This window comes from Cyprinodon tularosa, unplaced genomic scaffold (assembly GCF_016077235.1).
Source record: "Cyprinodon tularosa strain WSP-4 unplaced genomic scaffold, ASM1607723v1 ctg935, whole genome shotgun sequence".
Classification (NCBI taxonomy): domain Eukaryota; kingdom Metazoa; phylum Chordata; class Actinopteri; order Cyprinodontiformes; family Cyprinodontidae; genus Cyprinodon; species Cyprinodon tularosa.
Window position 1 is genome coordinate 118,176 of NW_024039713.1, and position 24,325 is coordinate 142,500.

The 24,325-nt window shown below is 46.9% G+C and overlaps 1 protein-coding gene across 1 annotated transcript in view; it reads right to left on the reverse strand.

Moving 5' to 3' along the window:
• Window positions 1-982: 982 nt before the first annotated feature.
• nod1 (nucleotide-binding oligomerization domain containing 1) overlaps window positions 983-24,325 on the reverse strand; it is a 24,883-nt gene continuing 1,540 nt past the window's right edge. The window contains exons 2-12 of the mRNA XM_038274858.1: window positions 18,352-18,547; window positions 18,103-18,277; window positions 14,539-16,351; window positions 6,102-6,185; window positions 4,422-4,505; window positions 4,251-4,334; window positions 4,093-4,176; window positions 3,924-4,007; window positions 2,850-2,933; window positions 2,668-2,751; window positions 983-1,265 (exon numbers count right to left, since the gene is read on the reverse strand). Of these exons, the coding sequence (XP_038130786.1) occupies window positions 1,193-1,265; window positions 2,668-2,751; window positions 2,850-2,933; window positions 3,924-4,007; window positions 4,093-4,176; window positions 4,251-4,334; window positions 4,422-4,505; window positions 6,102-6,185; window positions 14,539-16,351; window positions 18,103-18,277; window positions 18,352-18,528 (2,826 nt within the window). The 5' untranslated portion in view covers window positions 18,529-18,547 and the 3' untranslated portion in view covers window positions 983-1,192. The remainder of the gene's footprint in view (window positions 1,266-2,667; window positions 2,752-2,849; window positions 2,934-3,923; window positions 4,008-4,092; window positions 4,177-4,250; window positions 4,335-4,421; window positions 4,506-6,101; window positions 6,186-14,538; window positions 16,352-18,102; window positions 18,278-18,351; window positions 18,548-24,325) is intronic.

Genomic DNA, 24,325 nt, shown 5'->3' on the forward strand with positions numbered 1-24,325 from the left:
GAGGAACCACCCGCAGACGCGTGGATCAGAGGAACCACCCGCAGACGCGTGGATCAGAGGAACCACCCGCAGACGCGTGGATCAGAGGAACCACCCGCAGACGCTGGATCAGAGGAACCACCCGCAGACGCTGGATCAGAGGAACCACCCGCAGACGCTGGATCAGAGGAACCACCCGCAGACGCGTGGATCAGAGGAACCACCCGCAGACGCTGGATCAGAGGAACCATCCGCAGACGCGTGGATCAGAGGAACCACCCGCAGACGCTGGATCAGAGGAACCACCCGCAGACGCTGGATCAGAGGAAGCAGACGCTGGATCAGAGGAACCACCCGCAGACGCGTGGATCAGAGGAACCACCCGCAGACGCGTGGATCAGAGGAACCACCCGCAGACGCGTGGATCAGAGGAACCACCCGCAGACGCTGGATCAGAGGAACCACCCGCAGACGCGTGGATCAGAGGAACCACCCGCAGACGCTGGATCAGAGGAACCACCCGCAGACGCTGGATCAGAGGAACCACCCGCAGACGCTGGATCAGAGGAACCACCCGCAGACGCGTGGATCAGAGGAACCACCCGCAGACGCTGGATCAGAGGAACCATCCGCAGACGCTGGATCAGAGGAACCACCCGCAGACGCTGGATCAGAGGAACCACCCGCAGACGCGTGGATCAGAGGAACCACCCGCAGACGCTGGATCAGAGGAACCACCCGCAGACGCGTGGATCAGAGGAACCACCCGCAGACGCGTGGATCAGAGGAACCACCCGCAGACGCGTGGATCAGAGGAACCACCCGCAGACGCGTGGATCAGAGGAACCACCCGCAGACGCGTGGATCAGAGGAACCACCCGCAGACGCGTGGATCAGAGGAACCACCCGCAGACGCTGGATCAGAGGAACCACCCGCAGACGCGTGGATCAGAGGAACCACCCGCAGACGCGTGGATCAGAGGAACCACCCAATCAGAGACTAAATGCTAACGGAACACAGGATGCAGCTGCAGTCACAGCTGGATCTCTGCAGTGTTTGAGGGTGAACTGTAATGTGTCTTGACATGACTTGTGTTGTGGATTAGCGCTATATAAATAAACAGAATTGAATTGAGGCCTTTAACAGGCTCTGGTTCAGGATGTGGCACAGTAGCAGTTCATGGTTCCATCCAGGAGGAAAAGAGCAGTTCTATCAGTGGAAAAGAAGCCGTTTCTCTGATTCAAACAGTTTCTGTTCCTCTTCAGTGAGCAGGTTTCCTTTAAAGCTGTAGAAACACAGAAACAAACCATAAACCATCAGAGAGGAGAAGCTTCCTGATTGGTTGGTTGGTCAGAAGATGAACTTTGATTATCTATGTGATCATCTCTATCTGATATACTGAGACGTCAGGAATCATTGCCTTCTTTATTGCCTCTCTTTGCCACCACTCTTTATTTTTTACCTTAGAAATTGAATATAACATAAAAACTATTGTTTTATTATTTCTAATATAATATATTTTATGTTAAAAAAGATCCAAATGGATTAGAAAGCAAAATCTTTGCACTGCAAATCTTTTCTTGAGGCTGAAAATTTCTATGCGTGTTAAATGCAGCGAGTCAACATGGCCGCCCTCAGACCTCATTCTGTTAGGAAATGTTTGCATCAAGAAGATTAAAAAATGATGAAACTATAGAATTTCACATGTACTCTCCATGGCTCCAGTTAGACAATAAACATTAAATAAATATACTGTTGCTGCTGAAGATTCTCTGTCATTCCAAAGAAAGTTCAGAAACAAACCAATTCCCATCCAGGAAGCCAAACGTCTTCAGACTTGGAAACCAAGTCCACTCCACTATTTTTTTTTTATTTCTTTGGAATAAATATATTGTTATGCAGCTTCACATTAATCAGAATTAAATATGCTGGAAGACACCCTCCCCAGCAGGGGGCAGTAAGGACCAGCAGGGGGCAGCCCTCATTTCTTCAAATAGTTTGATGATAAAATCGAAGCTCTTCAAGTCTAACGGTCGGTAATCTGCCCTGAGATGGCGCATGGGGATGTTTCCACCTAACAAGTCCGAGTCTCCTGGCCAACAGGGCGACAAACACTCGAACTGTTTGAAAGACTGTAGGATTAAAAAGCTGCAGAGGAAAACCAAGCAAAGCTGAGAGAAGATTTCAGACCAGGATGTGGGAAAAGCCGTCGGCCAGAGGTGGTTTAGTTCCACCGGCTCTTAGTTTTTCTACTCTGACGTCAAGATTTTGGTGTAAAATGCAGAAAATACTTGAATTACGACCAGTTCTGGATGAGCTGTTATTGGTGGAGCTAGTCAGCGTTAGCCAGGGGGCGGGGCGTCCCCTTTAACCCCTGCATGGGGTCTGGTTCATTAAGCCCCGCCCTCCCACTACTCACAGTGAGTTCACTTTGGTTTATTTGCTTCTGTTCCCACCAGCAGTTTGTTCTCTGTGATAGTGAACATTCACTAAAACAACGTAAGAATTACTGGACAGCTAAGGAAATATAGAAAAGACTGAAAGTTGATTTCTCCTTAAGTTTTCCAGCATTTTCTGCTACTCTGTAAAGGAGTTCCTCATCCAATCATGTCTCTAAGCTCCATCACAGATGATTGGATGGATTTTAGTGGGGGGGGGGGGCATCAAGCCATGTGTCTGATTCTCACCAGATCTCCTTCAGCTTGGTGTTGGAAGCTAAAGCATCAGCGAAGTGTTGGATCCCAGCAGCTGTGAAGCGGTTGTTGATTAACCTGCAGACAAATAAAGGAAGCTGTTGACGTTCTGAGCAGCAGCAGCTCAGGTACTGACCTGGAGGCTCTGAGCATGAATGACTGACTGCTCTCCTCACCAAAGGTGGGTCAGCCCAGTGTCTGCTTGAACCAACTGGGCCCAGTGGGGAGCTGCATCATCCATCATCTCATTCTGCACCAACCTGAGGAAGCAGCAGTGGATTACATAGACCTTAGAACCCAGGTCAGATCTTTGTTTAGATGGTCTAGTCTAACATGTCCACTAGTTCTGAGACCGGTGCTACCACCCATAGGTCTGTGTGAGTTTCAGCTGTTTGTCCCTCAGCGCTTGCCTTCCAATCAGTCTTTCCTTTGTTTACAGTATTGCCTCAGTTTCTGGTGGGACTGCCCGCTGCACGTCCTAAATGGGGTCAAACATTTAGTTTTCCTCCTCCTGTTTCTCACAGCAGCAGTTTTTAAAACTTTGGCCCATTCCTCCGAACAGAAGCGGACTATCCTTTCAGCTCTGAGCACAGATCTTCTAATGGACTGAGATTAGAAGTTGGTAATGGTGACTCCAAAGCTATGAACTTGGTTCTCTGGTGCAGTTTGAGGCTGAGTGTAAGGTGGAGGGCTGAAGATTGGCTCCTCCAAGTCCAAGTAGAGGGTAACCAGAAAAGGGTGGATCAGGACATTGATGACTGGATTGTAATAGTGAAGAAAGAGCTGACCTCTCTATTTACTGGTCAGTACCCTCATCTATGGTCAGGGAATCTGGATCATGACTACATCTCTAAGCTCATAACTGTAAAAACGTTTTTTTTTTTTTTTTTTTATAGTAATATCCACCTTTATATTATATTTGGTACATATCCAGCTGTAAATTTAGTTCACACTAGTGATCTATATATTATATTCACTATTTATAATAGTATTCATCTCTATACTCATTCAGTAGAACCATGTCCTGCATTTATGGAACCATTATTTATCCTGCACTTGCTGCTATTGCACTTCTGGTTAGACCTAAACTGCATTTCGTTGCCTTGTACCTGTACCTGTGCAATGACAATAAAGTTTAATCTAATCTTCCAGGCTAAGCTACAGAAATCCATGGACAAAACCAAACTGAGCAGGAAAAGTTCAGTATTTTCTAACTCTAATTTTAAACTCAAGCTGAAGAATTTTTATACCAGAAGATCCTCAGGACGCTGTTCTCCTTCAGTGCTTCTGCCAGATGTTTGCCCCCTTCTGAAGTGATGCCATTGGCAGACAGACTGCAGCAGAGAGGAAAGCAACAGAATGAATCAGTGTTGGAATCAGTTTCTGAGTCATTAGTCTGGTTTCACCCTGTTCTGCTACCTGAGGTTGGTGAGACTTCTGTGGTTCCTCAAGGCTTCAGCAAATGCTTCTGCTCCCTCATCACCAATGCTGTTGCCCCACATTCTGGAAGACAAGACCAGTGCTATGAGAGGGGCATCTAACCTAGATAGTGTCGTAGAGACGCCTCATATACTTACCCAACATCAAATATGGAAGTACTCTTCTTAATGGCGTTGGCCAAACACCTTCCACCGACACCTGTGATCTTGTTTTTACCAATCCTAAAGACGTTCATGACAGCATTACACACCAGAAAACACCTCCCATTTTGCTCATTTCTTTCTCTGGACCTTTCAGGTGTAACATACTTGACAATTGCTAGCTGAGGGCATTCCTCAATCATCTGAGCGACCAGTTTGGCTCCAGCATCAGTGATGTTATTGTTGTAGAGTCTGAGGATGGAGAAAAGATCGTCTTTTACTCAATAATTGGATGTTTTCTTCCAGGCTAAGCTACAGAAATCAAGGTAAACTGAAGTGTTTGAACTATTTCCATCCCTAACTTCTATCTGGAAAGTTATCAGGATCTATGGGGCACATAGGAACACAGGAAAGCATCTCCCAGACCTGGTCCTGCCCACTGACGATCAGCTGGTTGAAAGGTTTCTCTACTTCTTCCCTTCTTGGCTGCACAGTTAGGCCTAAAGTAGTGGAGATGTGATCACCAGGACATCAACGCTACTGGAAGCTTCAGTTAGAAGTCCAAAGCATCTTCTCTGGTAGAGAATAGTGTGTTAGGATGGGGGTAACCACTAACCCTAACCACTATCCCTAACCACTATCCCTAATCACCAACCCTAATCACCATCCCTAATCCCTATCACTAACCACTAACCCTAATCACCAACCCTAACCACTAACCCTAATCACCAACCCTAACCACTATCCCCAATCACCAACCCTAACCACTAACCCTAATCACCAACCCTAACCACTATCCCCAATCACCAACCCTAACCACTATCCCCAATCACCAACCCTAACCACTATCCCTAATCACCTACCCTAACCACTATCCACAATCACCAACCCTAACCACTATCCACAATCACCTACCCTAACCACTATCCCCAATCACCAACCCTAACCACTATCCACAATCACCTACCCTAACCACTATCCCCAATCACCAACCCTAACCACTATCCCCAATCACCTACCCTAACCACTATCCACAATCACCTACCCTAACCACTATCCCCAATCCCCAACCCTAACCACTATCCCCAATCACCTACCCTAACCACTATCCCCAATCACCTACCCTAACCACTATCCCCAATCACCTACCCTAACCACTATCCCCAATCACCTACCATAACCACTATCCCCAATCACCTACCCTAACCACTATCCCCAATCACCAACCCTAACCACTATCCCCAATCACCTACCCTAACCACTATCCCCAATCACCTACCCTAACCACTATCCCCAATCACCTACCCTAACCACTATCCCCAATCACCTACCCTAACCACTATCCACAATCACCTACCCTAACCACTATCCACAATCACCTACCCTAACCACTATCCCTAATCACCAACCCTAACCACTATCCACAATCACCTACCCTAACCACTATCCCCAATCACCAACCCTAACCACTATCCCCAATCACCTACCCTAACCACTATCCACAATCACCTACCCTAACCACTATCCCCAATCACCAACCCTAACCACTATCCCCAATCACCTACCCTAACCACTATCCCCAATCACCTACCCTAACCACTATCCCCAATCACCAACCCTAACCACTATCCCTAATCACCTACCCTAACCACTATCCCCAATCACCTACCCTAACCACTATCCCCAATCACCAATCCTAACCACTATCCCTAACCACTAAGATGGAGTCTTCTGCTATTTATTATCGGACGCCAAAAACAGATCAGAGGAGGTGAAGAAATCAGGCCTTTAGACACATCTGGCCATAATTATCTCTTCATTCGAGAATATTAGTTCACATCAACTCACCCTAAAATCTTCACAACCTTGTGTTTGCAGAGCTCTTCAGCCAGAACCTCAATGCTTCTGTCTGATAGGTTATTGACCGACAATCTGTGGGCAGGAAAGACAAGAACAGAGCAGTACATTAAAAAGATGGAATATCTGTAAGCAGAGGTTAGGAAAAACAGGCCATGAAATCCCATCCAGTCTAAAACATCAGCAGACCCCCTGGGTGAGTACTGAGGGGTCCAATGAAAGCCCACCACTTCAACATGGATCCTTGATCCAACACACCTGAACATGATGACTAAACCGCCTCTGAACGCCATCGAGTTCTAGAACAGGATGAATAATCTGCCTCGGAATGTCATCGACTTCTAGAACAGGATGAATATTCCGCCTCAGAACGCCATCAAGTTCTACAACAGGATGAATAAACCGCCTTAGAACGCCATCGAGTTAGGGACCATGATGAATAATCTGCCTCGGAACGCCATCGAGTTCTAGAACATGATGACTAAACCACATCAGAACGCCATCGAGTTCTAGAACACGATGACTAAACCACATCAGAACGCCATCGAGTTCTAGAACACGATGACTAAACCACATCAGAACGCCATCGAGTTCTAGAACATGATGACTAAACCACATCAGAACGCCATCAAGTTCTAGAACACGATGACTAAACCACATCAGAACGCCATCGAGTTCTAGAACACAATGACTAAACCACATCAGAACGCCATCGAGTTCTGGAACATGATGAATAATCTGCCTCAGAACGCCATCGAGTTCTAGAACAGGATGAATATTCCGCCTCAGAACGCCATCGAGTTAGGGACCATGATGAATAATCTGCCTCGGAACGCCATCGAGTTCTAGAACATGATGACTAAACCACATCAGAACGCCATCGAGTTCTAGAACACAATGACTAAACCACATCAGAATGCCATCGAGTTCTAGAACACGATGACTAAACCACATCAGAACGCCATCGAGTTCTAGAACACGATGACTAAACCACATCAGAACGCCATCGAGTTCTGGAACATGATGAATAATCTGCCTCAGAACGCCATCGAGTTCTAGAACAGGATGAATATTCCGCCTCAGAACGCCATCGAGTTAGGGACCATGATGAATAATCTGCCTCGGAACGCCATCGAGTTCTAGAATATGATGACTAAACCACATCAGAACGCCATCGAGTTCTAGAACACGATGACTAAACCACATCAGAACGCCATCGAGTTCTAGAACACGATGACTAAACCACATCAGAACGCCATCGAGTTCTAGAACACGATGACTAAACCACATCAGAACGCCATCGAGTTCTGGAAAATGATGAATAATCTGCCTCAGAACGCCATCGAGTTCTAGAGCATGATAAATAATTCGCCTCAGAACGCCATCAAGTTCTGGAACATGATGACTAAACCGCATCAGAACGCCATTGAGTTCTAGAACAGGATGAATAAACCGCCTCAGAACACCATCGAGTTCTAGAACACGATGACTAAACCACATCAGAACGCCATCGAGATCTAGAACAGGATGAATAAACCGCCTCAGAACGCCATCGAGTTCTAGAACAGGATGAATAAACCACATCAGAACGCCATCGAGTTCTGGAAAATGATGAATAATCTGCCTCAGAACGCCATCGAGTTCTAGAGCATGATAAATAATTCGCCTCAGAACGCCATCAAGTTCTGGAACATGATGACTAAACCGCATCAGAACGCCATTGAGTTCTAGAACAGGATGAATAAACCGCCTCAGAACACCATCGAGTTCTAGAACATGAAGAATAAACCGGCTCAGAACGCCATCGAGATCTAGAACAGGATGAATAAACCGCCTCAGAACGCCATCGAGTTCTAGAACAGGATGAATAAACCGCCTCAGAACGCCATTGAGTTCTAGAACAGGATGAATAAACCGCCTCAGAACGGCATCGAGTTCTAGAACAGAATGAATAAACCGCCTCAGAACGCCATCGAGTTCTAGAACAGGATGAATAATCCACCTCAGAACACCATCGAGTTCTAGAACATGATTAATAAACCGCCTCAGAACGCCATTGAGTTCTAGAACATGATGAATAATCCACCTCAGAGCGCCATCGAGTTCTAGAACATGATAAATAATCCGCATCAGAACGCCATCGAGTTCTAGAACACAATGACTAACCGCCTCAGAACGCCATCGAGTTCTAGAACATGATGAATAATCCGCCTCAGAACGCCATTGAGTTCTAGAACATGATGAATAATCCACCTCAGAACGGCATCGAGTTCTAGAACAGGATGAATAATCCACCTCAGAACGCCATCGAGTTCTAAAACATGATGAATAAACTGCCTCAGAACGCCATTGAGTTCTAGAACATGAAGAACAAACCGGCTCAGAGCGCCATCGAGTTCTAGAACAGGATGAATAAACCGCCTCAGAACGCCATCTAGTTCTAGAACATGATAAATATCCACCTCAGAACGCCATCGAGTTCTAGAGCAGGATGAATAATCCACCTCAGAACGCCATCGAGTTCTAAAACATGATGAATAAACTGCCTCAGAACGCCATTGAGTTCTAGAACATGATGAATAATCCAGCTCAGAGTGCCATCGAGTTCTAGAACATGAAGAACAAACCGGCTCAGAACGCCATCGAGTTCTAGAACAGGATGAATAAACCGCATCAGAACGCCATAGAGTTCTGGAACATGATGAATAATCTGCCTCAGAACGCCATCGAGTTCTAGAACAGGATGAATATTCCGCCTCAGAACGCCATCGAGTTAGGGACCATGATGAATAATCTGCCTCGGAACGCCATCGAGTTCTAGAACATGATGACTAAACCACATCAGAACGCCATCGAGTTCTAGAACACAATGACTAAACCACATCAGAATGCCATCGAGTTCTAGAACACGATGACTAAACCACATCAGAACGCCATCGAGTTCTAGAACACGATGACTAAACCACATCAGAACGCCATCGAGTTCTGGAACATGATGAATAATCTGCCTCAGAACGCCATCGAGTTCTAGAACAGGATGAATATTCCGCCTCAGAACGCCATCGAGTTAGGGACCATGATGAATAATCTGCCTCGGAACGCCATCGAGTTCTAGAATATGATGACTAAACCACATCAGAACGCCATCGAGTTCTAGAACACGATGACTAAACCACATCAGAACGCCATCGAGTTCTAGAACACGATGACTAAACCACATCAGAACGCCATCGAGTTCTAGAACACGATGACTAAACCACATCAGAACGCCATCGAGTTCTGGAAAATGATGAATAATCTGCCTCAGAACGCCATCGAGTTCTAGAGCATGATAAATAATTCGCCTCAGAACGCCATCAAGTTCTGGAACATGATGACTAAACCGCATCAGAACGCCATTGAGTTCTAGAACAGGATGAATAAACCGCCTCAGAACACCATCGAGTTCTAGAACATGAAGAATAAACCGGCTCAGAACGCCATCGAGATCTAGAACAGGATGAATAAACCGCCTCAGAACGCCATCGAGTTCTAGAACAGGATGAATAAACCGCCTCAGAACGCCATTGAGTTCTAGAACAGGATGAATAAACCGCCTCAGAACGGCATCGAGTTCTAGAACAGAATGAATAAACCGCCTCAGAACGCCATCGAGTTCTAGAACAGGATGAATAATCCACCTCAGAACACCATCGAGTTCTAGAACATGATTAATAAACCGCCTCAGAACGCCATTGAGTTCTAGAACATGATGAATAATCCACCTCAGAGCGCCATCGAGTTCTAGAACATGATAAATAATCCGCATCAGAACGCCATCGAGTTCTAGAACACAATGACTAACCGCCTCAGAACGCCATCGAGTTCTAGAACATGATGAATAATCCGCCTCAGAACGCCATTGAGTTCTAGAACATGATGAATAATCCACCTCAGAACGGCATCGAGTTCTAGAACAGGATGAATAATCCACCTCAGAACGCCATCGAGTTCTAAAACATGATGAATAAACTGCCTCAGAACGCCATTGAGTTCTAGAACATGAAGAACAAACCGGCTCAGAGCGCCATCGAGTTCTAGAACAGGATGAATAAACCGCCTCAGAACGCCATCTAGTTCTAGAACATGATAAATATCCACCTCAGAACGCCATCGAGTTCTAGAACAGGATGAATAATCCACCTCAGAACGCCATCGAGTTCTAAAACATGATGAATAAACTGCCTCAGAACGCCATTGAGTTCTAGAACATGATGAATAATCCAGCTTAGAGTGCCATCGAGTTCTAGAACATGAAGAACAAACCGGCTCAGAGCGCCATCGAGTTCTAGAACAGGATGAATAAACCGCCTCAGAACGCCATCGAGTTCTAGAACATGATGAATAATCCGCCTCAGAACGCCATTGAGTTCTAGAACATGATGTATAATCCGTCTCAGAACGCCATTGAGTTCTAGAACAGGATGAATAATCCGCCTCAGAACGCCATCGAGTTCTAGAACAGGATGAATAAACCGCCTTAGAACGCCATCGAGTTCTAGAACAGGATGAATAAACCGCCTCAGAGTGCCATCGAGTTCTAGAACAGGATGAATAAACCGCCTCAGAGCGCCATTGAGTTCTAGAACAAGATGAATCTGAAGCAGAGACGCACCTGAAGGATGCAGGGGCCTCAGTGACTCCAGTTTGGGGACATCTGGGGACTTTCAGGCCTACTTCCTGCTTCTGTTTTCACATAAAAACGCAATAAAGGGGCAGACTGAAGCTGAGGGTACTTCCTCCACTTCAGAAATGTTTTTCTGTTTATTCTGACTTCAGTTGTGTAACGTTTAAGAGGAAGTGGAATATTGTAATCTAATGAAGGCAGGGTTTGATGAGTTTGATCCCACAGCTGCTGGTAAACCCTGTGATGTAGAAATAATGATGATAGCAGATAAAGGTGAAATCTCTTTCTCAGGATGAAGAACATGCTGACGGCTTCCATGCCTTTAAAGCTCAAGTCTGAGTCTAGATTTAAAAATTTAAGTTTATGGTTTTTGGAGCAGATTCACCACTTAGACTGAACTTTTTCCTCTTTCTTCACATCCTGAAAAAGAGAAACAGACTGTTGGCCTGTGGGCGGAGCCACAGGTCTAACCCAAACCACAGTCAGCTATCTGCGTGGAAAACACGTCAGATCGACACTGGAAGCCGCTGGAACGCCTGAACTTCAGAAGGCTGTGTGTCTTAAAACAGATGCAAACATGTTTGGGCAGATCAGACCTTTGAATGGCTGACAGCGTGTTCCAACGTTTTCTGCGTCACTATGCAGATCATATTCTGATGACCAGATTCATCTTTCTAGATGTGACGCCACATCAGAGTTTAGTTCCTCTCTCCACTCAAAGAGGATTATGTTTCACAGATTTGCATCAACAGGAATGTATCTTTCCTCTTTATATTCATCCATCTTATAACTTTATTTTTTCACTTTTGTTCATAGGATAAAAGAATATTAGTATATTCTAGTATATTTTATAAATATTTTTAATGGCATTACCTAATGCTCCTTTCATCCAATTATTAGCATTTCATTTTTTTCTCATAACCTCTCCTGTAACTCCAAATAAACACATCTATTATTAAATTAATCTTTTAATGAATGTGGTAATGCCTCAATCATGTCCTCCTGTTAGACAGAGAGGGAGGCCAGAGTCCACAATAAGTCTCCTTTGGTTCAGATTTCAGCTCAGACCTGTATATAAGCCATCTGGATTGTACATATTTTTATTTCTTATTTTTTTATTTCTTATTTTCATTTGTTTTTCATTGTGTGTGATACATGTACACTTGCACCTTAATCCTATTTATCTTGATATACTGTATATATATATTGCTTATTCTTAATGCACCTTTTTCCTCCTTGTTTGCACCTTCAGTAACTTCTATGCCAATATGTGACGAGTGAATTTCTCCACTGTGAGATCAATAAAGCTCATCTAATCTAATCTAATCTAATCTAATCTAATCTAGATGTTTGTCAATAAAAAGGGAAATGATCTGATATTCAGCTCTGCTCAGGCGACACTGACTATATTTAGTTTCTGCCACCTCGTTACTGTCCTCTGCACGACCCAATGGACCCATTTGACCACTGGACCCATTGGACACACTGGACCTATTTGACCACCGGACCTATTGAACACACTGGACCCATTGGCCCCACTGGACCTATTAGACCACTGGACCCACTGGACCTATTTGACCACTGGACCCATTGGACCTATTTGACCACTGGACCCACTGGACCTATTTGACCACTGGACCTATTTGACCACTGGACCTATTTGACCTACTGGACCTATTGGACCCACTGGACCTATTTGACCACTGGATCCATTGGACCTATTTGACCACTGGACCTATTTGACCTACTGGACCTATTTGACCACTGGACCTATTTGACCTACTGGACCTATTGGACCCACTGGACCTATTTGACCACTGGACCCATTGGACCTATTTGACCACTGGACCTATTTGACCTACTGGACCTATTTGACCACTGGACCTATTTGACCTACTGGACCTATTGGACCCACTGGACCTATATGACCACTGGACCTATTGGACCCACTGGACCTATTTGACCCACTGGACCTATTGGACCCACTGGACCTATTTGACCCACTGGACCTATTGGACCCACTGGACCTATTGGACCCAATGGACCTATTGGACACACTGGACCTATTGGACCCACTGGACCTATTGGACCCACTGGACGCATTTGACCACTGCACCTACTGGACCCACTGGACCCATTATACCCACTGGAACTATTGGATCCACTGGACGCATTTGACCACTGCACCTACTGGACCCACTGGACCCATTATACCCACTGGAACTATTGGATCCACTGGACAAATTGGACCCACTGGACCCATCGAACACACTGAACCTATTGGACCTATTAGACCCAGTGGACCTATTGGACCCACTGGACCTATTTGACCATTGGACCTATTGGACCTACTGGACCTATTTGACCACTGGACCCATTATACCCACTGGAACTATTGGATCCACTGGACCTATTTGACCACTGGACCCATTGGACCTATTTGACCACTGGACCCATTGAACCTACTTGACCTTTTGGACCCAATGGACCTATTTGACCACTGGACCTATTGGACCCACTGGACCCATTATACCCACTGGAACTATTGGATCCACTGGACAAATTAGACTCACTGGACCTATTTGACCACTGGACCTAAAGGACCCACTGGACCTATATGACCACTGGACCTATTCGACCACTGGACCCATTCGACCACTGGACCTTTTCCACCACTGGACCTATTGGACCCACTGGACCTATTTTACCACTGGACCTATTGGACCCAGTGGACCTATTTGACCACTGGACCCAGTGGACGTATTGGACCCATTGGACCTATTTGACCACTGGAACCATTGGACCCAGTGGACTTATTGGACACACTGGACCTATTGGACCCACTGGACCTATTTGACCACTGGACCTATTGGACCCAGTGGACTTATTGGACACACTGGACCTATTGGACCCACTGGACCTATTTGACCACTGGACACACTGGACCCATTGGACACACTGGACCTATTGGACCCACTGGACCTATTGGACCCACTGGACCCATTGGACACACTGGAGCTATTGGATACACTGGAGCTATTGGACACACTGGAGCTATTGGACCCACTGGACCCATTGGACACACTGGAGCTATTGGACACACTGGAGCTATTGAACTTACTGGACCTATTGGACCCAATGGACCTATTTGACCACTGGACCTGTTGGACCCAATGGACGTATTTGACCTACTGGACCTATTGGACCCACTGGACCTATTGGATCCACTGGACCTATTGGACACACTGGACCTATTGGACACACTGGACCTATTTGACCACTGGACCTACTGGACACACTGGACCTATTTGACCACTGGACCTACTGGACACACTGGACCTATTTGACCACTGGACCTATTTGACCCACTGGACCTATTTGACCCACTGGACTTACATAACTGGGTGATTACTGGGTTTCTGCAGCCATTGGTGGTTGCTTAGGAGGAAATGACATAATTTGACACAGGTGTCCTGGAGCAGAAATCCTTCTAGGATGTTTATGATGTAAGAGATGAGGACAGAGGGTCCTGAGGACGGATACTTAGCAGAAGCGCCTATAATTGAGAAGAATGGCAAGGATTCAGAAAACTGTTAAACTGAGACTGAAGGACACCAGGAAGGTGATGGAAAACGGACAGGCTAACATCCTGTTGGTTCCTAGTGGTGGAGACCAGTCTGCTTGGCCTCTACTTCAGATGTTTGATGATCTAATCAATAAAAAGGAACATTGAAAGATATAGAGATCAAACACCCTTCTTACTTCACTGCCGTCATCTTAGAAAACGAGGGCTGCAGCTGCTTGACCCCATAGTCACTGATGTTGTTGTTGTCCATGTCCAGACCCAGCAGCTTCTGCCGGTGCTGCAGCACAAAGTTGATGGCAGTGCAGTCCCCTGAGAAGACATTACAGTAGCCAAGCTTGATGAAGTTGGCCGTGATGCCTTTGGCCGTCATTTTAGCGATGTCTTTGCTCCCCGTCTCAAAGATGCACCGTAGAATCCAAAGGAAGTTTGGCAGGACATGAACTTTCTGGCCTTCCTCACCGTTATAATGGGGTAAGCCCTCCAGGTGGACCTTCACACTGGTGGACAGGTAGGCCTTCAGCAGGGCCCTTTTTCTCTTTAACAGAACGGGAGAGAGCAGAGTTCCCATGAGAGCAGCCTGAGTCTTTGACAGCAAGCCACAAAGGAACAGGTTGGTGAACTGCAGTTGCTCGTTGGTCGAGAACGGCTTCTTCTCGCTGGGCTTCATTGAGCTGCCGATGCAGGATGCTAACGGCAGACAGAACGTCTCCCTCCGTCTGCTGCACTCTGCAAAGAACTTGAGGATGGAGCTGGCCGAGGTCTGCTCGTCCAACACTAGAGCAAAGGCAGCCAAGAAGGACTGGAGCGTAATGTGGATGAACTCGAAGGTAGCGGGAGCTTCACTGGCGTCAAAGTCATGGACGGGTCTGAGGAAGCCCAGAGCCATGTCGTCCTCGGTTAGACCGCACTCAGCCAGCTGCTCCCGGCTGCACAGAAAGCTTCCTCTCTCCAGACCCTGCAGGGCAAGCTTAGCAAAGGCAGCCAGCGGCCTGAGCCCCACCCTGAAGGTCTCTGAGATGCAGCGGGTGCTTTTCTTTAGCAGAGGAGAAGGAGCGGCGGCCAGGCGGCTGAGGAAGACCTCCGACAGCAGGAGAAAGATGTCTGTTAGTGTGATGCTGTTCTCAGACAGGTGGAAGATGTCATGCATGGTGTGCAGGTGCCTGAAGCTTTTGAAGACGATCCAGGAGAACAGGGGGGTGGAGCACAGACCACAGAGGTGGGGGCTGGCATCCAGCTGGACGGACACCAGCTCTCGGTGCTCCTGCTCCCTGAAGTGCAGCTTGATGTACGTCTTCAGGTGGTCTGGAGAAAATCCACGCAGAACCACTTTCTTCCTGATGACTCGACTCTGCATCTCGATCCCAGTGCGAGTCGTCAGGACCTTCTTGGAGCCTTTGAGCAGTTTTCCACTGAGCAAGCTGAGGAGCAACTGAAGGGCGTCTGCTTTGTCCTCCGGAGATACGACCTCAGGAACATTAATCAGGTCCAGGTCCTCCTGAATTTCATCGTAGCCGTCAAAGGTGAACAGAACCTTCTCAGGGAAGCGCAGGATGTAATCGAAGACTTCGTTCTCTGGATCGTGATCCGGGTAACAGTTGTATTTGAACAGCAGGTCTCTGAGGGACATCTGCTCTGCCTCCCTGAAGGTGCTGAACATCCGGCAGCGAAACTTGAAAAAGAAGCTGGCGTCTGTCTGCAGCTCCTTTTTGGACCAGAGGTTCTGGAGCTTCTGCAGAAGGATGGACTTTCCAACGCCAGCGTCCCCCACCACATAGATGATTTCCCCTTGGGGGTTAAAAACGCCGTCGTCTCCCAGCAGCTGGTCCAGACTCTCCAAGAAGCCCAGACTCTCGTTACAGTCATTGATCATCTCCATCACCGTGTCCGTGTAGAGCTCCTCCAGCCGCGTCTCGTCCTGCTGACCGTAGGACAGGATGAAGCAGGTGTCTCTGCTCATCTCATGGCGTAGCTTCTCACTATACCTGCTGACTGGAGGACAAGAAAGTTCTCTGAGTGTCTGAGCAACTATTAAACAATGAAATCAGTCTATTGGCAGCTACTAATGTCCAACAGTAGATACTGAAACGGTTCCTACATGCAGAGGCGTAGCTAGAACATTTTTAAAAGGGTGCCCAGACAATAACCAGTGTATACTGAGGGGGGGCCAAACGTGGAAAGGCACCAGAACCTCAGGGTCAATCTACAAGAACAACGTCCATATTTCTAAATAAAGACAAACTATAGTTTCCTTTGCTAACAAAGATGCATATATTCAAACATCTATATTAAACATATAGATGAAAACTATATTGGATAAAATTCTTTCAGGTTTGAGTTCTGGAGTGAACATCTTTTCCATAGTCATTACTTACCTACGTTTATCAATAATCATTCAGCATCAAATTGGTATTTACAAGTACTAATATCTACATAAAATTATCATTTATTAGGTTTTTAATTAAAATAGTTATTTACAGTATCTATGATTTCACAGAAGACTCTTCGATGACCTGCAGAAACATCATTTTCTCTTTATGGCATAAAACACAAAATTTAGTTCTGAAAGAGCAGGAATTCTGTACTAATCATCTAATGTTGGTACATTGATGTGGATAATTAACCACAGTGTTTTTGTTGTCAAGTAATTGTTAATATATATGAAATTATTTTTTTAATATTCTACTTGAGAGAAAAAAATGGTGTCTGGTTCCTACGTGTCTGGTTCCTACGTGTCTGGTTCTTACGTGTCTGGTTCTTACGTGTCTGGTTCCTACGTGTCTGGTTCCTACGTGTCTGGTTCCCAGTGTCTGGTTCCTACGTGTCTGGTTCCCAGTGTCTGGTTCCTACGTGTCTGGTTCCCAGTGTCTGGTTCCTACGTGTCTGGTTCCTACGTGTCTGGTTCCTACGTATCCGGTTCCTACGTGTCCGGTTCCCAGTGTCTGGTTCCTACGTATCCGGTTCCTACGTGTCCGGTTCCTACGTGTCCGGTTCCTACGTGTCCGGTTCCTACGTGTCTGGTTCCTACGTGTCTGGTTCTTACGTGTCCGGTTCCTACGTGTCTGATTCCTACGTGTCTGGTTCTTACGTGTCTGGTTCTTACGTGTCTGGTTCTTATGTGTCTGGTTCCTACGTGTCTGGTTCCTAGGTGTCTGGTTCCTAGGTGTCTGGTTCCTACGTGTCTGATTCTTACGTGTCTGGTTCTTACGTGTCTGGTTCCTACGTGTCTGGTTCTTACGTGTCTGGTTCCTACGTGTCTGGTTCCTACGTGTCTGGTTCCTACCAGGCCAGACCGCCTCAGTACCTGAGAGTGCAGCAGTGCTTGGCTAACTTCAGATGTTTCCCAACCAGAAGCCCTGAATGAACAAGAAGGTGCAGGAACTGCTGAAGGATGGGAAAAGGGGATCTGGGGACCGGGACCTGTGCCCTGATCTAAGGAGGGACATCAGTGAGGTGAATCAGGAGCAGAAGCCGCAGTGGGAAGGGGTCCAGCTCAAGGGAAGCCCCGTGGCAGAGGAGCTGCTGCTGATTTTAGGAGCCCCCGCCACAGCCTCAAGCTAACTGTGCAGGAACAGGAAGTGAAGAGAACTGTGAGGGCAGAGAAAGGGGATGGGGGGGAGGGAAACTGCTGGACCTGACGGAGGAGTCAGGGAGGAGTCAGGATCTCCAGGCTTAATGTGGGACAGCAGAGCCATGAATCAGTGCAGACTTTGCCATGCCTCCATGGAGTCTGGGACACTTACTGGGGTCGGTGTTCACCACTTTCATCTCTCTGATTTCTCTGCTGGGCTTGTAGTTGATCTCCAGCAGCCACGGCTGCAGGTCGATGTACGCATCACGTATTTCATACAGGATGAACAGGAAGTATTCACAGGCTTCCTCTCCTTTGCACTGAACCAGCTCCAGGATTTTGCGCACCTAAAACATGACGACAGCATTTCCGTTGGCTTTTAGAAGATGCTTTCAGGGTATTTAGAGGAAAGAGAACCGACCTGATCTGGTTTGGTGGCGGTTCGTTGAACGATCTCCACATCTTCCTGACAGAAGAAGCCGCTTCCCAGCAGGTTATCCAGGACGCACTGAATGCTCCTGAGCGTGGACACCAGCAGCTCCCTGTGGCACGTCAGGAGGCTTAGATACGACACCATGACTTCCTCCGCCTGACCCATGTTCACCGCAGCTTTCTAGCTGTAGCAGGACAACAAAGTTAGTTTGAGGATGAAATGTTCCTGAAGGAGAAGACGGCTTCATTCAGACAGAGCGGCTACTTCCTGGAAGTTTAATGACTCTTTGCTATTCAGGTCATTTTAATGTCGGAAATAAATAAAATCATTCCTGAAATACAGATAACGGTAAAACATCCTGAAAAAATTCAGCAGAACCATCATCATTATGTCTGATCGGGTAGTTTTATAATCTGTAAATAATCCCAATGTTCTTTAAATCCAACTCTGTGTGTAATCTGACTGCCCTCACACTAAACCAGTCATCTGCTGCAGATACGATTCATCTAGAACCTGCTGCTGCTGCAGATACGATTCATCTAGAACCTGCTGCTGCTGCAGATACGATTCATCTAGAACCACCAGCTGCTGCTGCAGATACGATTCATCTAGAACCACAAGCTGCTGCTGCAGATACGATTCATCTAGAACCACGAGCTGCTGCTGCAGATACGATTAATCTAGAACCACCTGCTGCTGCTGCAGATATGATTCATCTAGAACCACGAGCTGCTGCTGCAGATACGATTCATCTAGAACCAGCTGCTGCTGCTGCAGATACGATTCATCTAGAACCACGAGCTGCTGCTGCAGATACGATTCATCTAGAACCAGCTGCTGCTGCTGCAGATACGATACATCTAGAACCAGCAGCTAGTGCTGCAGATACGATTAATCTAGAACCACCTGCTGCTGCAGAAACGATTCATCTAGAACCAGCAGCTGCTGCTGCAGATACGATTAATTTAGAACCACCTGCTGCTGCTGCAGATATGATTCATCTAGAACCACCAGCTGCTGCTGCAGATACGATTCATCTAGAACCACCAGCTGCTGCTGCAGATACGATTCATCTAGAACCAGCTGCTGCTGCAGATACGATTCATCTAGAACCAGCTGCTGCTGCAGATACAATTCATCTAGAACCACCTGCTGCTATAGATACGATTCATCTAGAACCATCTGCTGCTGCTGATATGATTCATCTAGAACCAGCTGCTGTAGATACGATTCATCTAGAACCACCTGCTGCTGTAGATACGATTCATCTAGAACCATCTGCTGCTGCTGCAGATGCGATTCATCTAGAACCACCTGCTGCTGCTGATGCGATTCATCTAGAACCACCAGCTGCTGCTGTAGATACGATTCATCTAGAACCACCTGCTGCTGCAGATACGATTCATCTAGAACCACCTGCTGCTGTAGATACGATTCATCTAGAACCACCAGCTGCTGCTGCAGATACGATTCATCTAGAACCACCTGCTGCTGCAGAAACGATTCATCTAGAACCAGCAGCTGCTGCTGCAGATACGATTAATCTAGAACCACCTGCTGCTGCTGCAGATATGATTCATCTAGAACCACCAGCTGCTGCTGCAGATACGATTCATCTAGAACCACCAGCTGCTGCTGCAGATACGATTCATCTAGAACCAGCTGCTGCTGCAGATACGATTCATCTAGAACCAGCTGCTGCTGCAGATACAATTCATCTAGAACCACCTGCTGCTATAGATACGATTCATCTAGAACCATCTGCTGCTGCTGATATGATTCATCTAGAACCAGCTGCTGTAGATACGATTCATCTAGAACCACCTGCTGCTGTAGATACGATTCATCTAGAACCATCTGCTGCTGCTGCAGATGCGATTCATCTAGAACCACCTGCTGCTGCTGATACGATTCATCTAGAACCACCAGCTGCTGCTGTAGATACGATTCATCTAGAACCACCTGCTGCTGCAGATACGATTCATCTAGAACCACCTGCTGCTGTAGATACGATTCATCTAGAACCACCAGCTGCTGCTGCAGATACGATTCATCTAGAACCACCTGCTGCTGCAGAAACGATTCATCTAGAACCACCAGCTGCTGCTGCAGATACGATTCATCTAGAACCAGCTGCTGCTGCAGATACGATTCATCTAGAACCAGCTGCTGCTGCAGATACAATTCATCTAGAACCACCTGCTGCTATAGATACGATTCATCTAGAACCATCTGCTGCTGCTGATATGATTCATCTAGAACCGGCTGCTGTAGATACGATTCATCTAGAACCACCTGCTGCTGTAGATACGATTCATCTAGAACCATCTGCTGCTGCTGCAGATGCGATTCATCTAGAACCACCTGCTGCTGCAGATACGATTCATCTAGAACCACCTGCTGCTGTAGATACGATTCATCTAGAACCACCAGCTGCTGCTGCAGATACGATTCATCTAGAACCACCTGCTGCTGCAGAAACGATTCATCTAGAACCAGCAGCTGCTGCTGCAGATACGATTAATCTAGAACCACCTGCTGCTGCTGCAGATACGATTCATCTAGAACCACCAGCTGCTGCTGCAGATACGATTCATCTAGAACCACCTGCTGCTGCTGCAGATACGATTCATCTAGAACCACCTGCTGCTGCTCCAGATACGATTCATCTAGAACCACCAGCTGCTGCTGCAGATACGATTCATCTAGAACCACCTGCTGCTGTAGATACGATTCATCTAGAACCATCTGCTGCTGCTGCAGATGCGATTCATCTAGAACCACCAGCTGCTGCTGCAGATACGATTCATCTAGAACCACCTGCTGCTGCTGCAGATACGATTCATCTAGAACCACCTGCTGCTGCTGCAGATACGATTCATCTAGAACCACCTGCTGCTGCTGCAGATACGATTCATCTAGAACCAGCTGCTGCTGCAGATACGATTCATCTAGAACCACCTGCTGCTGATACGATTCATCTAGAACCACCTGCTGCTGCAGATACGATTCATCTAGAACCACCTGCTGCTGCAGATACGATTCATCTAGAACCACCTGCTGCTGCTGCAGATACGATTCATCTAGAACCAGCTGCTGCTGCAGATACGATTCATCTAGAACCACCTGCTGCTGCTGCAGATACGATTCATCTAGAACCAGCTGCTGCTGCTGCAGATACAATTCATCTAGAACCACCTCCTGCTGCAGATACGATTCATCTAGAACCCCCTGCTGCTGCAGATACGATTCATCTAGAACCACCTGCTGCTGCAGATACGATTCATCTAGAACCACCTGCTGCTGCAGATACGATTCATCTAGAACCAGCTGCTGCTGCAGATACGATTCATCTAGAACCACCTGCTGCTGCTGCAGATACGATTCATCTAGAACCAGCTGCTGCTGCAGATACGATTCATCTAGAACCACCTGCTGCTGCTGCAGATACGATTCATCTAGAACCAGCTGCTGCTGCTGCAGATACGATTCATCTAGAACCACCTGCTGCTGCTGCAGATACGATTCATCTAGAACCACCTGCTGCTGCTGCAGATACGATTCATCTAGAACCAGCTGCTGCTGCTGCAGATACGATTCATCTAGAACCACCAGCTGCTGCTGCAGATACGATTCATCTAGAACCACCTGCTGCTGCTCCAGATACGATTCATCTAGAACCACCAGCTGCTGCTGCAGATACGATTCATCTAGAACCACCTGCTGCTGTAGATACGATTCATCTAGAACCATCTGCTGCTGCTGCAGATGCGATTCATCTAGAACCACCAGCTGCTGCTGCAGATACGATTCATCTAGAACCACCTGCTGCTGCTGCAGATACAATTCATCTAGAACCACCTGCTGCTGCTGCAGATATGATTCATCTAGAACCACCTGCTGCTGCTGCAGATACAATTCATCTAGAACCACCTGCTGCTGCTGCAGATACGATTCATCTAGAACCAGCTGCTGCTGCTGCAGATACAATTCATCTAGAACCACCTGCTGCTGCTGCAGATATGATTCATCTAGAACCACCTGCTGCTGCTGCAGATACAATTCATCTAGAACCACCTGCTGCTGCTGCAGATACGATTCATCTAGAACCAGCTGCTGCTGCAGATACGATTCATCTAGAACCACCTGCTGCTGATACGATTCATCTAGAACCACCTGCTGCTGCAGATACGATTCATCTAGAACCACCTGCTGCTGCAGATACGATTCATCTAGAACCACCTGCTGCTGCTGCAGATACGATTCATCTAGAACCAGCTGCTGCTGCAGATACGATTCATCTAGAACCACCTGCTGCTGCTGCAGATACGATTCATCTAGAACCAGCTGCTGCTGCTGCAGATACAATTCATCTAGAACCACCTCCTGCTGCAGATACGATTCATCTAGAACCACCTGCTGCTGCAGATACGATTCATCTAGAACCACCTGCTGCTGCAGATACGATTCATCTAGAACCACCTGCTGCTGCAGATACGATTCATCTAGAACCAGCTGCTGCTGCAGATACGATTCATCTAGAACCACCTGCTGCTGCTGCAGATACGATTCATCTAGAACCAGCTGCTGCTGCAGATACGATTCATCTAGAACCACCTGCTGCTGCTGCAGATACGATTCATCTAGAACCAGCTGCTGCTGCTGCAGATACAATTCATCTAGAACCACCTCCTGCTGCAGATACGATTCATCTAGAACCACCTGCTGCTGCAGATACGATTCATCTAGAACCACCTGCTGCTGCAGATACGATTCATCTAGAACCACCTGCTGCTGCTGCAGATACGATTCATCTAGAACCAGCTGCTGCTGCAGATACGATTCATCTAGAACCACCTACTGCTGCTGCAGATACGATTCATCTAGAACCAGCTGCTGCTGCTGCAGATACGATTCATCTAGAACCACCTGCTGCTGCAGATACGATTCATCTAGAACCACCTGCTGCTGCAGATACGATTCATCTAGAACCACCTGCTGCTGCAGATACAATTAATCTAGAACCACCTCCTGCTGCAGATACGATTCATCTAGAACCACCTGCTGCTGCTCCAGATACGATTCATCTAGAACCACCTGCTGCTGCAGATACGATTCATCTAGAACCACCTGCTGCTGCAGATACAATTAATCTAGAACCACCTCCTGCTGCAGATACGATTCATCTAGAACCACCTACTGCTGCTGCAGATACGATTCATCTAGAACCACCTGCTGCTGCCGCAGATACGATTCATCTAGAACCACCTCCTGCTGCAGATACGATTCATCTAGAACCACCTGCTGCTGCTGCAGATACGATTCATCTAGAACCACCTGCTGCTGCTCCAGATACGATTCATCTAGAACCACCTGCTGCTGCAGATACGATTCATCTAGAACCAGCTGCTGCTGCTGCAGATACAATTCATCTAGAACCACCTGCTGCTGCTGCAGATATGATTCATCTAGAACCACCTGCTGCTGCTGCAGATACAATTCATCTAGAACCACCTGCTGCTGCTGCAGATACGATTCATCTAGAACCAGCTGCTGCTGCAGATACGATTCATCTAGAACCACCTGCTGCTGATACGATTCATCTAGAACCACCTGCTGCTGCAGATACGATTCATCTAGAACCACCTGCTGCTGCAGATACGATTCATCTAGAACCACCTGCTGCTGCTGCAGATACGATTCATCTAGAACCAGCTGCTGCTGCAGATACGATTCATCTAGAACCACCTGCTGCTGCTGCAGATACGATTCATCTAGAACCAGCTGCTGCTGCTGCAGATACAATTCATCTAGAACCACCTCCTGCTGCAGATACGATTCATCTAGAACCACCTGCTGCTGCAGATACGATTCATCTAGAACCACCTGCTGCTGCAGATACGATTCATCTAGAACCACCTGCTGCTGCAGATACGATTCATCTAGAACCAGCTGCTGCTGC